Source organism: Desmodus rotundus, chromosome 3 (genome assembly GCF_022682495.2).
Source record: "Desmodus rotundus isolate HL8 chromosome 3, HLdesRot8A.1, whole genome shotgun sequence".
In the NCBI taxonomy this organism is placed as follows: Eukaryota; Metazoa; Chordata; class Mammalia; order Chiroptera; family Phyllostomidae; genus Desmodus; species Desmodus rotundus.
In genome coordinates, this window is record NC_071389.1 from 29,624,846 (window position 1) to 29,639,401 (window position 14,556).

General features: G+C 50.0%; 2 protein-coding genes and 5 non-coding genes across 7 annotated transcripts; 5 read left to right on the top strand and 2 right to left on the bottom strand.

Annotated features, from left to right (window-relative positions):
• Positions 1 to 5,075: 5,075 nt before the first annotated feature.
• Positions 5,076 to 7,838, top strand: RPS8 (ribosomal protein S8). Its single transcript, XM_024571107.4, has 6 exons — positions 5,076 to 5,230; positions 5,635 to 5,741; positions 6,230 to 6,329; positions 6,648 to 6,823; positions 7,066 to 7,195; positions 7,644 to 7,838. Exons 1-6 carry the CDS (start codon positions 5,227 to 5,229, stop codon positions 7,751 to 7,753), a joined length of 627 nt encoding a protein of 208 aa, XP_024426875.1. The 5' UTR covers positions 5,076 to 5,226; the 3' UTR covers positions 7,754 to 7,838.
• On the top strand, positions 5,470 to 5,549 carry LOC112314680 (small nucleolar RNA SNORD55/SNORD39). The gene has a single exon (XR_002975815.1). It is a non-coding gene; the product is annotated as a small nucleolar RNA SNORD55/SNORD39 (small nucleolar RNA).
• Positions 6,046 to 6,150, top strand: LOC112314684 (small nucleolar RNA SNORD46). The gene has a single exon (XR_002975819.1). It is a non-coding gene; the product is annotated as a small nucleolar RNA SNORD46 (small nucleolar RNA).
• On the top strand, positions 6,891 to 6,960 carry LOC112314683 (small nucleolar RNA SNORD38). The gene has a single exon (XR_002975818.1). It is a non-coding gene; the product is annotated as a small nucleolar RNA SNORD38 (small nucleolar RNA).
• Positions 7,453 to 7,521, top strand: LOC112314682 (small nucleolar RNA SNORD38). Its single transcript, XR_002975817.1, has one exon. It is a non-coding gene; the product is annotated as a small nucleolar RNA SNORD38 (small nucleolar RNA).
• Positions 7,839 to 9,470: 1,632 nt separating the features above from the next.
• On the bottom strand, positions 9,471 to 9,533 carry LOC112314679 (U7 small nuclear RNA). Its single transcript, XR_002975814.1, has one exon. It is a non-coding gene; the product is annotated as a U7 small nuclear RNA (small nuclear RNA).
• A 1,669-nt stretch (positions 9,534 to 11,202) lies between these two features.
• On the bottom strand, positions 11,203 to 14,046 carry BEST4 (bestrophin 4; the record flags this gene model as incomplete). Its single annotated transcript, XM_024571084.3, is given in 10 exon segments — positions 11,203 to 11,361; positions 11,435 to 11,516; positions 11,626 to 11,822; positions 12,094 to 12,163; positions 12,636 to 12,814; positions 12,909 to 12,948; positions 12,950 to 13,127; positions 13,700 to 13,768; positions 13,771 to 13,793; positions 13,868 to 14,046. Coding segments are annotated over 10 exon segments (1,176 nt in total), but the record flags the coding sequence as incomplete, so codon positions are not given.
• Positions 14,047 to 14,556: the final 510 nt, after the last annotated feature.

Genomic DNA, 14,556 nt, shown 5'->3' on the forward strand with positions numbered 1-14,556 from the left:
AAGCATGAATTATCTAATGTGCCACTAAAAGATTTTTTGTCTCAGAGTCACACAACCCAATGTGCTTAGAAAGGTCTCGGAGATGGGTGGGGAGCAGGGGCACGTGGGCTCTGCAGAAACTCAAGAGGGGGGCGGGTGTCGAACAGATCCAAGTCCTGGCCCTCGAAGCCCTGGCTACTCCATTTGTGAAATAGGGTATCTCTACCTTATGGTGAGAATACATAAATTTGAGGTACCATTCAGTAGCCAAATATAAGACCTGGATTCAGAAATTCAGCTGAATCAGATGTTTGACAGAAATGGCACCAGCTCTAAGGACTTTAAACCTTCCAGATAACCTAAATTTTCCCCCTGTCTGTAAAATGTGGCCAGCATTACCAGCCTCACAGAAATAAAAAGATGAAATGAAAGAATGTCACCAGCCTGAGCCTGACTACCTTCTCACCTGGACGACCATCTTGAGTCCCTCACTGGTCTCCTGTTTGACTTCTTAACTCCAGTGACCTGTTCTCCCCAACCAGCCAGAAGAATCCTTATATTATTCCCTGCTTGGAACCCCTTAATAGCATCCCCTTGCACAAAGGATAGATTCTGAGTGCCCAACCCCACCTTGTGTGGCTCAGTGGATTGAGCACCGGCCTGTGCACTATAAAGTCACTGGTTCAATTCCCAGTTGGGGCATATGCCTGGGTTGCAGTCCAGGTCCCCTGTTGGGGGCAGGCAAGAGGTAACCAATCAATGTATCTCCCACATCAATGTTTCTCTCCCTCTCTCCCTTCCCTTCTCTCTAAAAATAAAATCTTAAAAATTCTGAATGCCCTACTGTGGCATATTAGGCCCTGCCCAATCACCTCTTGTCTACTGGTCCAGTGGGAACGTAATTTGGGCAAAACAACTTGGAGGCTAAAAGCCCAGCCTGTGAAGCCACACTGCAGGGGGGCATCCTAGCTCTGTGACTGCAGAACCTTAAGTGGGTTGTTTAACCTTCAGTGCTGTCTGTGAAGTGGGGATAACACTGGTATGGAATTAGGAGTATTGAGGTAATACACATACAGCAGTAAGTACAATGTCACATTTAAGAAGTGCTGGCGAGGCCCTGACCAGTAGCTCAGCTGGTTGGAGTGTTGTCCAAATACACCAAGGTTGCAGGTTTGATCCCTGGTCAGGGCACATACAAGAATCAACCAATGAATACATAACTGAGTGGAATAATAAATCAATGTTTGAAAAAAATGCTAGCTATTTAAGCTCATAAGGACAAAGGTTTTTATTATATTTAATACTGTATCAACATCTAAAAGAGTAAGCACACAATATATGTTTTTGAATGAATACATCCTATCACTCACTGTTCTCCAACCACACTGGCCTTTATTTCTGGACTATGTCAGGGCATATTTTTTAATAACAGCTTTATTGAGATATAATTCACATACTATAAGATTCACCCTTTTGCCCTGGCTGGTGTGGCTCAGTGGACTGAGTGCTGGTCTGTGAACTGAAAGGTCACTGGTTTGATTCCTGGCCAGGACACATGCCTGGGTTATAGGTTAGTTTATGCGTGAGAATGGCAGCCAAGTATATCACATGTCAATGTTTCTCTCCCTCTCTCCCTCGCTTCCTCTCTCTCTCAAAATAAAAATCTTTAATTGGCCAACCATCACCACTAATTCTAGAATGTTTTCATCACCCAAAAAGAAATCCCATGCCCATTAGCTTTCACCCCCAATTCCTGTTTCCCCCAGCCCTAGGAAACTACTAATCTCATTTCTCTATGAATTTCCTTATTCTAGACCTTTCATATAAATGGAATCATACAGGGTATAGTCTTTTGTATCTGACCACTTTCACTTAGCATGTGTCCCAAAGGGTCATGTGGCATGTATGAGTACTTCATTCTTGTTTGTGGTCAAATAATATTCCATTCTGTGGCTGTATCACCTTTTGTTTACTCATCAGTTGAACATTTTGAGTTACTTCCACTTCAGCACTATGAAAGAAGCTTTCAGGCTAGGAGCATTCATGTACAAGTTTTTAAGCATATGCATTCAATTCTTGGGTATATCCAAGTCCTTTGCCCATTTTTAAATTGGATTGTCTTTACTGCTGACTTTTAAGAGCTCTATATATTCTGGACACTGGACCCTTAGCACAGATACAATCTGCAAATATTTTCCCTCATTCTGACCCTGGCTGAGTAGCTCAGTTGGCTAGAGCGTCATCCTGATGTACCAAGGTTGCAGGTTCAATCTCCTGGTCAGGACACGTACAAGGGGCAGCTAATGAATGCATACGTGAGTGGAACAAGTTGTTTCTCTCTCTCTAAAAATCAATAGAAAATAGATATAAATATTTCCCCTTATTTTGTGGGTTGTCTTTCACGCCCTTGATCATATCCTTTGAAGCACAAAAGCTTAATTTTGATGAAGTTTAACTTACCTGTTTTCTATTGTTGCTTGTGCTTTTAATGTCATACCTAAGAATCCATTGCCAAGTCCAAGGCTATGACGATTTATGTTTTCTTCTAAGAAACTTTATGATCTTAGGTCATTGATCTATTTTAACTTTTGGAGGTGATATGAGGTAGGGGTCTGAATTCACTCCTTTGCATGTGGATATCCAGGTTTTCCAGCACCATTTGTTAATAAAACTATTATTTTCCCATTGAATTGTCTTGGCACCCTTGTTGAAAATCAATTGACTACAGGTATATGGACTGATTTCTGGGCTTTAAATGGTATTCTATTGGTCTATATGTCTATCTTTATGCCAATACTGCACTGTTTGTAATTTGTAATGAGTTTTGAAATCAATAAGTGATCCCTCCAAGTTTGTTCTTTTTCAATATTGTTGTGGCTATTTTGGGCCCCTTGCAATTCCATATCAATTTGAGGATAAGCTTTTCCACTTCTGCAAACAAGGCTGATGGGCCTTTGACCGGGATTGCACTGAATGCATAGATCACTTTGGATAATATTGCCATCTTAACATTTACTCTTCCAATCCATGAACTCAAAATGTCTTTCCACTTATTTAGGTCTGCTTTAATTTATTTCAACAGTGTTTGTAGTTTTATTCACCTCTGTGGTTAAATTTATTTCCTAGGTATTTTATTCTTCTGGATGCTATTGCAAAAGGAGTTATTTTCCTTAGGTTCCTGTTCAGATTGTTCATTGCTGGTGTATGGAAACACAGCTGATTTTTGTGTGTTGATCTTGCACCTTGCAACTCTGCTGAACTTGTTTATTAACTCTAAGTTGTTGGGGTTTTTTGGAGATTCTTTGGCGTTTTTCTATATATAGGATCACGTATTCTATAATAAATGTAGTTTGACTTCTTCCTTTCCATTCCTTTTATTTCTTGCCTAATTGCCCTGGATAGGATACCCAATACATTGAATAGAAGTGATGAGAATGGACCTCCTTGTCTTGTTTCTGATCATTAAGGATGATGTTAGCTGTGTTTTTGTAGATGGCCTCTATCAGGGGTGGGAAGTTCACTTCTGTTTCTAGTTTGTTGAGTATTTGTATCATGAAAGTATTAGATTTTGTCAAATGCTTTTTCTGTGTTTTGATTGTTTTTTCTCTTTATTCCATCAATGTGGTATATACATTAATTGATTTTCAGATGTTAAACCAACCTTTCAAATCTGGGATAAATCCTAGTTGCCTACGTGATACAGCTTTTAATTGCTGCTTGTGCAGAGCTGCAAGGTCAGCATGTCTCACTACTATTAAGGCCTTTTCAGGTCTTTCCTGGCTGGGCACGTACTCAGCCCTGCATATGTATGCACGTGGCCTTCTATATTCCCGGGAATATTTTTGAGTTTTTCAAATGCCCTAATTGCCCTATTTACCCTTTCTACGTGGGTTTTGGGGTTTGTGGGGGTTTTGGGTCAGCCTCTTATTAGCCCCAACTAGCGATGCTGCCCGTCATCTGTGTTGTTCAAGCGTAGGCACCCAAAATATGACGGGAGTAGTATTAGAGAAAGTGACAGCAAGTCAGACGTTTACATGTTCTAGGTGCAGGCTGGTAAGAACCAGAATTTACAGATAAGTTCAGTAAAGAGGGGGCAGTGTTATGGTTGTAGAGCATAAAACATAAGGTTTGTGGGTTTTAGGGAAGATAGAGTAAGAATGGCATGAAACTGTCAGTGAAGACCGTGTGGAGCACACCTGTCTCACATCTCATCTGAGAACAAGAGGGTAGCCATCCTCCACGGGAGGGGGCTGACAAGGAGACGTCCCCTGAGAGGATCAGGTTTCTGTTAGAAGGCAAAGGAAACACTCAGAAAGCAAACTTTAGAAAGCAAACACCTTTCACATGGGACTTTCTTGCATTCAAAGAAGAGTCAAGGTGCCCTTCTTGTCAAGTAACTTTCTTTTTTAAAGATTTTATTTATTTATTTTTAGAGAGGGAAAAACATCAATGTGTGGTTGCCTCTCAGGGCCCCCTACTGGCGACTTGGCCCGAAACCCAGGCATGTGCCCTGGACTGAGAATCGAACCAGCGACCCTTTGGTTTGCAGGCCTGTGCTCAAACCACTGAGTTACACCAGTCAGGGCTCAAGTAATTTTAAGTAAAGTAACCAACACAAGTAATTATGTAATTACTTGGGGGTGGCTTTTCTTGGGTCCCAACATTATCATTCCCATTTACACAAGTCACCAAGATCTCAAAACATGTCCAGCACAGCTCCTACCTTGGCCTACCCACCCCACTTCAGTAAAAATGGCCCCAATATTCATCCGCTTGATAAGTGGGTTATTGGAAATCCTTCACACACCTTCCTCTCCTTAAACTCCTACATCCACTTTCTCACCAAATTCTTCCATCTCTACTGCCTTTCACCCTCTTCCAACGCATCCGCACCCACGTCTCTCATCCGGGACCGCTCAAAAAAGCTTCTAAAACGAGTCTTTTCACAAGATAAACAAAGCCAGGCCACTCCCCCTTGGTTGTGCCCTCGGCGGAGCCTTCAACCTCCAGCAAAGCTTGCACAGCACTCCCGCTCCCAAGCTTTCGCTCCGACTTGAGAGTTCAGAACTGCTTTTCAAGCCAGGGAGCCCTCGCGCGGTCGCAGACTCTAGTCACTGCAGGCGTCTCAACGGCGCGGTCGCAAAAAACGTCGTAACGGCACCGCACTTTCAACGTGTAGGGCGGGACTGCGTTTTACAAACCGGACCGTGACGCCTTGCGTTCTCTCTTTCCAGCCGGCGCCGAGCCATGGGTGAGTTTCGCTTTGTGTTGGGGCCGGGGTAGAGGAGCGAGCTCAATCCGACACCATCCTGCCTCGCAGCCAAGTTAGCAGAGTCAGCGCCCCGACCCTCAGCAACGAACAGCCCTGAGGATGGTGGTGCTCGCGTTTGAGCGGCCGAGGCCGGCGCTGGAGCCCGCAGGAGGGCCCGCGCCGGGGCGGCCGGCGGCACCAACATGGCCGCCGCGTTAAAGGGCGCGGGCTGGGCAGCACGCGTGTGATGACACCTTAGTACTGCTGCAGACTCCCGAGTGCTCAGTGGGGAAGCCAACCTTGGAGAACTGAGCGTGCGGCCCGTCCTGTGCCCGGGTCTGGACCTGGCAAGGGCTGCCTCACGTCTCAGTGGCTCAAGCCTCCGTCCCTGCTCCCTCGTACAGGCATTTCTCGGGACAACTGGCACAAGCGCCGCAAGACCGGGGGCAAGAGGAAGCCCTACCACAAGAAGCGAAAATATGAGCTGGGGCGCCCTGCTGCCAACACTAAGGTGCGTGCGGGTGCTTCACCTTCCGGAGGTGCCCCCGGCCCTGGTCTTCGCGGTGCCGCCCTGCGCGTGGCTGTTGAGTCTCCGCGGGGTCCCGGGGTGTTCGGGGACTGCGCGGCCTCTTCGCGTTCGCCTGCTGGGCGAGTGTTAAAGGGACTGCGCGGGGACGTGCTGTGTGTGCGTTGGGATTGAAGGGCACCTGGAGGGGGCGGGCTCCGCAAATTACGGTCAGAAATCTGGTGTCTCTGTTGCGTGGACACTTGACTTAGTGTTTGAAACCAAATTTCGCCCCCCGGCCCCCGGAGGTAACTAGAGTGATGAGAAAAAATACCCTTAGGCGTGGTGTGGCCGTCTTGGTCACCTGTGTGCCACGTGCCAATGCTAGGACTTGTCATAGTTACACTGACTGTTTCCTCCACCCAGCCCAGGTTCCGTTTTCTCTCGTGGTGCTCTCCCTCATAACCTAGTTCCCGTCTCCTTGTGTTTCCTAGATTGGCCCCCGGCGCATACACACAGTTCGGGTGCGAGGAGGCAACAAGAAGTACCGAGCCTTGAGGCTGGACGTGGGCAACTTCTCCTGGGGCTCAGAGTGTGCGTGAGGCCCGTGCGGGAGTGGGTGGGAACTCAGCACCTAAACCCTTCTAAGTCTCAGTAAGTGCTTTTAGCAGGAAGGTCCGTGGCCTCCACTGAGAAACTGAAGCTTCTTCAAAGGTCCTGAGGTTGTAACCAGGGAGGGGGCTGAATGTAGAGACTGTGTATGTGTGGCTGTCAGCTGGAAAGATGAGCTGATGCCCTGTGGCTGGGTAAAGGCTTAGAGGAGGCCCCGTTATTGTTAGGTTGGTGGGGGGACGGCCAGGCCGGTTGGCCTCTGGTTTACATGGCCTGATCCTGAATTTCTCCTGTGAGCAGGTTGTACGCGCAAAACAAGGATTATTGATGTCGTCTACAATGCATCCAACAACGAACTGGTCCGAACCAAGACCCTGGTAAAGAACTGCATCGTGCTCATTGACAGCACCCCGTACCGACAGTGGTACGAGTCCCACTATGCGCTGCCCCTGGGCCGCAAGAAGGGGGCCAAGCTGGTGCGTATTTGGGGAGCCAACCTCCCTGTAGGGTTGTGGGGGGCGGGGGGCAACCTGATTCCAGCCTTCTTGTGATGAAAATTCTGTCCAGTTCTGCTACTGAAGGGAGAGAGATGAAAGCCTTTAGTGCTGAGGAAGGCAGCAGGAGTTGGGATGTGTGGGGTTCGAGGCTGTGGTGGCATTCCTCCCTAAGATGGGATTTGGGGGCTCCCGGCTGACCCATCTGTGCTTCCTTTATTCAGACTCCTGAAGAGGAAGAGATTTTAAACAAAAAACGATCAAAGAAAATTCAGAAGAAATATGATGAAAGGAAAAAGAACGCCAAAATCAGCAGTCTTCTGGAAGAGCAGTTCCAGCAGGGCAAGCTTCTTGGTGAGATGGCTGTTGGGGGGGGGGGTGCGGTCACAAGGTGCCGTGTGCCGTCTATTTTACCCTCACCTTAGTCCTTGTGACTCCTAGCCGTGCGGTCTAGAGGGCTCACCAGGACAGCGTAGTGATACCAGTACACACGTTCAGATCAACGTTCGGTCAGCCCAGTAGCGTAAAGCTAAAACACGGAACACTGGGCATCTGCCTCTGGGTTCCCGGAGCAGTACTTTGGGAGGTCGGTGCCTAGGCTGGGGGGGCTGTCTCAGTGATGAAAACTTGGTCCAGTTCTGCTACTGACTCTAAGTGACGATAAAGTACATCTGAGGAGACAGCAGGTTTCGTGCCTGCCCCTAGGGAACCTGAACCGGTGAGGGTGTTTTTTTTTTAAGGGCACACGGGCATCGGTAGGGCCAAATTATTATTTTGCTAAGCACCATCTACTCTCTCGCAGCGTGCATCGCTTCAAGACCAGGCCAGTGTGGCCGGGCAGACGGCTACGTGCTAGAAGGCAAGGAGCTGGAGTTCTATCTGAGGAAAATTAAGGCCAGGAAAGGGAAATAAATCCTCCTCCCTCCTTTCATCCTCCTCCCTCCTTTCTTTCTTGTTAAAAAAAAAACTCGATTCCTGTAATAAAGAGTCATTGTAAGATCGTCTGTGTTATACTTGATCAGCACGCTGCAGAGTAAGTACCCTGACTGTCTCTCCCTGAAGGCCAGGCCCATCAGGTAGCCTGTGCCGTAGTATACCGTATGTTGCCGTGTAGAGCGCGCACCTTTTTGCCCAAGTATTTGAGGGAAAAAATAAGGATGCGTATTACATGTGGGTAGTTCCTGGTACATCAAATTTCTTGTATCTGTTACATAAAATTTCTTGTACCATGTCGTCTTCAAAGATGCTAAAATTCCTTTATTATACAAAAAACAACTACCTAAGTATAAATAATTGAACAAAAAATTTTAAATGAAAGGTTTTTTTCCCCCTGAAAAGTTTGGGCCAAAAACGTGGGTGCACATTACACAGGGTGTGATAAGGTACTAGGGGGGACCATTTCTTACCCCAAAGTGGGGACAGGGGTGTGGCATGTAGGCCAAGCAGAGTACTGGGGCTCCCAATATTGGGGTGTTGAATGGACTGTGGCTGAAACAATGTTGCATATAAAGCTGGCCCTTTTAGCCAGGTCTGCTGTGGTTCAGTGGGTTGGGCATTGTCCTGCAAATCCAAAAGGTCACGGGTTTGATTCCAGGTCTGGGCACCTGCCTGGGTTGCAGGCCAGGTCCTATAGGAAGCACGTGAAAGGCAACCAATCCATGTTTCTGTCCCTCTTTCTTCCCTGTTCTCTATAAGTAAATAAGTTTTAAGAAGTTAAGTTGGTTCTTTTAGATCTCCTGTGCCCTTTGGGCCTTTTTTAAAAATTCAGCTTTCAAGCTGGGTTCATGGGTGATTGAAATCTTGAACTTCAATCCAAATTTCTGTGTTGTTGAGAGCAAGATACAATTTTCTCGAGCCCCAGTCTTTCCCTCTCACTAAAGTGTTTGAGTACCGGCGGTTTGTGCATCGCTAAGTCAGAGGGTCAGCTCTGTGCAGCTTGGCCACATTGTATGTCACCCTGGTGAGTTGTCTGACCACAGAATTTTAAGTTGCAGTCCCATCCAAACAGTCCTTTGGATGGGACTACCCCACCCTTACCCTGGCCTAAATTTTGTTTGCTGGCCTCTTTTGCCCTCCCCTCAGACTATAAACCCAGGGAACAGGGGTATTTGTCTCCTGCTGTGTGTCTGGGTCTGGAAGGCACGTAGCGAGATAGATATACCACACACTCAATGTGTGGTAAGTTACTGAATTCTTGAGGACTCGATCCAGTTTAAAGTTGATGTAAAGTACAAAATACATCTTTACGGCCAAATAAGTGCAAAATCCAATTGGTTCCTCTTGGCTAAACTGCAGATTTATGTGAATAGTCGAACCCCTTTTTTGAGTACAAAACAACTTAAGGACAAAAACAGCCCTAGCCAGGTGGGTGACTCGGTGGGGGCGTCATCCCGTGCACCTAAAGGTTGTGGCCAGTTGATGTCTCTAAAACCAGTCAACATCCTTGGGTGAGGATTTTAAAAAGTAACAAATTAACCCAACCCTCTAATCTTCCCACTGGCTTTGGGGAAACCTGGGCCCTGCCTTCTACCGCAGTGAGGGTCTTTACTTACCACCTCAGTAGCTAAGATCTATGGGGGACTCTGTCAAAGCAACACTCAGCATTTTTGCCTTTTCTTTTTTTGGGGGGTGGGGCAGCTTGCAGTAAAGACCAGAAGACCTACTAGACACAGTCAGAAAGCTGTAAGCACTACTTTGCCTTTTCTAACTTGAGTTCTGCAAGGCACTGATCTTTATTCCTCCTCCTCCTACCTCTACCCTTCTTAGTTTCTCTCTAAGAAGTCTCGGCTGCCGTCACGGATGACCATTCTTGCCCTAGAGCAAGGCTACCTCCCCCTCCGAATACAGCAAAACCCTCAGGTACCCTCTCAGCGAATGGCTGGGGAGAGGTGCTATTGTGCACACCGATTTGGCCCCTGAAAGGCTTTGAAATTTCCAATATCCCGTGCTCACCCAGCAGGAGAACCAGTGTTACAATCCAGTCCCCAGACAAGCGCTAGCGGCTGCACTCAGCCTCCACCTGATCACTCCTGCCTTCCCCGCGTCCTGCCTGGCCTTTGTCACCCTTTGGCCTTATGTTCACTTTTGACATCCACCAATTTCTTAGGGGAACCTTAGAGGAGCTCAGTTCAGCAATGAGTCCAATCTAGTGCTCTGAGCTGTTTTCCAGAAGGTTCTCTTCCCACGAACATTGTATCCCACCACGGAGACGGACTACAGCCTTCAGCCCTTCCACTCATCCGTCCCCGGGTCGGGTTGGTGGGAGTGAGAAAGTCTAGTCTGGGTGGTGCGCGGCTGACTGCCTTCACATCCGAGTTTATTCAGCCCCGGGGCGGATCCCCAACACCTTATCTCTATCACCACATAGGATGCCAGTTCGACTCTAAACAATTGTGACTGCACAAGTAAAAATGTATTGTCATTGTAAGTAAAACATTGAACGTTACAGATAAAGCAAGACCGCCAACACACACGTTGATCCCTCTTCAGAGTACGGTTATCAGGATAAGGTATATTCTGAACCTCTTACGTATGATTCAAATTGTGATCCTTGAACTCCAGTCCAGACCTAACGAATGGGAAACGTTGGCGGGGCACCTGGAACTTAACAAGCCCCTCAGTAGTGCCCACGCTCCCTCACGTCTGAGGACTGCCCTTGCCCTCCACTGCCGAGGACACGACCCGCACCTGGGCCGCAGTCCTCTCTGCCTCGCCCCATGTACCCTTCCAGGCTCACTTCCCCAAACCGTCCTACCTTCTCCCGCCAAGACGGATACATTCCCAGCCTTGGCTCAGGCCCTTCCCGCCATCTTCCTCTTTCAAGGTGCGTCCCTTAATGCTCAGGCTCCGAGCCATCAGGAAGTGCCGCTCTACTGCGGCCGGGGCGCAGGACAGGCACTGCCCAGAAAGTGAGGGGCGGAAGCGGGTGGGGTCGGGCCTGGGGGAGGCAGGCAGGACGACCTGGCCTGGCTGCCTCTGCTCGGGGCTCTTGGCCTGGTCCCCCAGATCCGCCGCCACTTTGTGGTCGCTGCCCTCCTCGGCCTGGAGCGTGTAAATGAGGGGTCCGGGGAGGTCCTGGTGCGCCACCGAAGTTCTGGAAGCTGGCGTTGGGGTCAGGACGCTGCACAGCGGGGACCCTCAAAGCCAAGCCAGGGGGTGCATCCACTTGCAGGATCTGGTGGGGGTCACCGCCCACACTCCGGGCGGGAGGACTGGACAAATGGGCTTCCGGGCGGGCCTGCCGGGTGCACTAGCTCTCCACGAGGGGGCGGGCGGGACCGAGTCATTGGCTTCCCAAAGGGTGGGCGGGGACCTGGGGATGGCGTGCTGGTTCAAGTCCTGCCCCCTCCAGCGAAGGCCACTCACCACAGTTTGAAAGTGGATCCTAGTAGAGAAGACTTCACCGATTGGGCCACGGTGACCACAGTGTAGGGCGGCTGCGCCGAGCCTCCTTTCTCGTACAGGTCCTTCTGCGCAGGAGGCAGTTTCTGCTACAGGTCGACCACAGAGAGCAGGGACCCCTGGAGTGGGCAGCAAGTCACAAAGAGCCTCCTCTCCTCCACACTGGGGCTCTGCCCCCAGACCCCTGCTCACCTGCAAGTTGCGGTCAATGAGCTGATCGGTTTCAAATTCATCGTCATCCTCATCAAAGACGTTGATGATCTGTTCAGCAACCCTCAGGTAGTAAGACAGTTTTCTCCCCTGTTCTCTGTCCCCAAAGTTGGGGTGGACCCTGGGTCCATGTCTCTGCAGAGCACTCTGGCATAACTACCTGACGTGCCCACCCTGAGCCACCAGCATAGAGGTAGAACTGCAGCAGAGTGATGAGAGGCACATACATGTCCAGGTCCCAGAGCACTGGCCCTGGCTCCTGGCCAGGCTCCAGAGGCTTCCAAGGTTTGGCAGCCCCTGCCTGTGGCTCCACAAACTGGTGGCCAACCAGGGAGAGGGCAAAGGAGGAGTATACTGCTATGGTCACCACCTGGAGAAGGGGAAGCCTGGGATGGGGAGAAATGCTATCCCTGTCCCTAAGGGCCTGTGGAGGGGTGTGGAGGGTCTCACAGGCAATGAAAACATGTAGCAAGGTTTGGCAGCACCAGAGAGGATGGGATCCCCAACACGGGTGTCTAGGGAGGCTTTGAGGATGAGCCCTTGGCTGTTTGGTGTCTCACTAGACTGACCTGCCCCAGGGCGGGTACCGTCTCTAATTCTTCTTAGTGTCTCACCGGGACTGGGAGGTGAGAGGCAGTCACTTGGGGGTAGACAAGAGGGGTGCTGATCCAGCCACAATGAAACAGCATGCTGCGCTTAGCTCCGTACTTGCTGGGCTCCTGGTGGAAGAGCAGGAAGAGGAAGTCAGTGAAGGTGAGGAGTGAACAATGGGAAAGAACGGGGGAGCCCAGGACAAACAAGCCTGGCCGGGTCTGGAGGCTCATTCCGTTCTCCGAGGTGTTGTCAGGCTGGGGTGCCTGTGGTGGAAAGCAGTTTAGCAAAGTACTTGTAAGTGCAGAACCTGGAGCCGGAATGTTTGAGAATGACTTCCAGCTTCCCTAATTATCCGTGTGACTTGGGCAAACTTCTTTTCCACTCTGTGCCTCAGTTTCCTCATCCTTAAAAGGGGGGTGGTAATAATAGTACCCATCTCAAGGATTGTGAGGGTTAAATGTGTTAATACAACACAGTGCTTCCAACAACATGTGGTACATCGTTGGTACCATATAAGTGTTAAGGATTAAAATTATTATTCCAGTTTGCAAAGCTAGGGGAAGGAGGGCAGATGGGCCTGCTGCTGGGCTGACTCTCTTCCAGGAGCAGGCAGAGAGCGGTGCCATCCCTCTGGGCCCGGGCTGCCAGGCTGGTGAGCCAGATGCAGGGGACCCAGTACTTGTTGAAGTCAGATTTCAGGCTCTCAGACTTTGTCCTTGCTTCCTGAGACTAGGAACCTGCAGAGATAAAGTGGGTAGGGGACAGACTCTGCCTCTAAAAGCTGGGGCCCTGGGACCCTGGAGCTCCCCCTGGGAGTCAGACCACCCCTCCCAAGAGGCATGTGAGGCCTCGAAGCCACCACTCGCTCCATGGTGGGCAAGCCCTGGAGCACCCGGGTGCTGAGAGTGCAGCAGGAGCACTGGCGCCAGGGCAGCGCAGCAGACTAGGGTGTGGCGCAGCTGGCGGCCACACTGGTCCAGGCTGTGCCCCGTGGCCAAGATGACGCCCATCAGCTGGTTAGGCAGTGGGATGCTTGTATACTGCACCTACAAGCAGTCTGCCACCAAGGTCACATAGGAACCTGGTTGCAGCCAAGGGTAGGGGTGATGGAAAGGGGAGATGGAAGGCCTAGGAGTCAGCATACCTTGTACTTGGCCAGAGCACTAGGTCCAGGCCATGTTGAACCACGCAGAGGGAAAGACACATTTAGCTCCAGTGCCCTGCCTCACTGTCAGGAAGATAGCCCCTTCTTCCCGTCCCAGTCCGACATACCTAGAGGAAGGAATGCAACCCTTCTCAGGTAGAGAAGTGGTGGTTCAAGGTCAGATAATGGTTGACTCTGATCCTTGCTTCCATGAGGATGAGAGTGGGGTGTCATCTCTCTTCAGCTCCCCTCCAGTGCCCAGAGTTTGGGTGACGCCAGCCAGTAGGTGGCTTGGACCTTGTTTGGGGTGAGGGTCCAGCAAGTGGTAGGCGAGTCCTAGCCCCCAGGAAGTCCTGGACCTGACACGCAGCCCCCGTCCCTTCTGGGCCTGCTCTGGTTGACCTCCAGGCTGTGCAACTGGGGTAATTCTAACCCTCAGAGCTATCAACCCAACCCAAGTTCAGGGAAGAAGTAAGGAAGATACCAGGAAGAACTAGAGGGAGCCTTACCCGGGACCAAGGATAAGGGGATGAGGTCTGCAGAGCGGTTGCAATATCGGGCCACCTGAGTATGCACATATCTTGTTCCTGGGTCAGCAGCAGCCTGGGGAAGGCCAGGTGCAGGCCTGGGTTAGAGGGAGGTGGGCAGCCTAGTCTCCCACAGACCAGCCCTGAGACCTCGCCCTTGCGCCGGTGGGCAGAACATACAGGACAATGAGGAGTAGGAACTCCTTGCAGAGGAGCCTGTAGGTGATTATCCTCCAGTGGAGAAGCAGCGCAGAGAAGCCTCCGAAGCCGGCCTCTGCCGCTCTGAGGTGTATGAAACCGTCTTGGCGCTGGGGGCCTGGGGTAGGAGGTCACAAGAGCTGCCCCAGAGCTGTCCCTTTTCCCTAATAAGTCCTTTCTTTTTTTTAAATTTAATTAATTTATTTCTAGAGAGAGGGGTAAGGAGGGAGAGAAACATCAAAGTGTGGTTGCCTCTCACATTGCCCCTACTGAGGGCTTGGCCCGCAGCCCAGGCATGTGCCCTGACTGGGAATTGAACTAGTGACCCTTTGGTTCACAGCCAGCACTCAATCCACTGAGCTATACCAGCCAGGGAGCCTTTTCTTTTTTTTAAGGTTTTTTTTTTTTAAGTGAGAGAGAGAGAAAAACATCGATTTGTTGTTCCACTCATTTATGTATTCATTGGTTGATTCTCGTATGTGCCTGACCCGCATATGATATCAAACCTGAAGCCTTGGCATATTGGGACGATGATCCAACCAACTGAGCTACCCGGCCAGGGCCTCAAGCCTTCTTCTTCACTTGCCTTCTCATCGCCAAGTGTAGTTCCCCAGGCAACCTCCCTTCAGCTCCGGTCATAC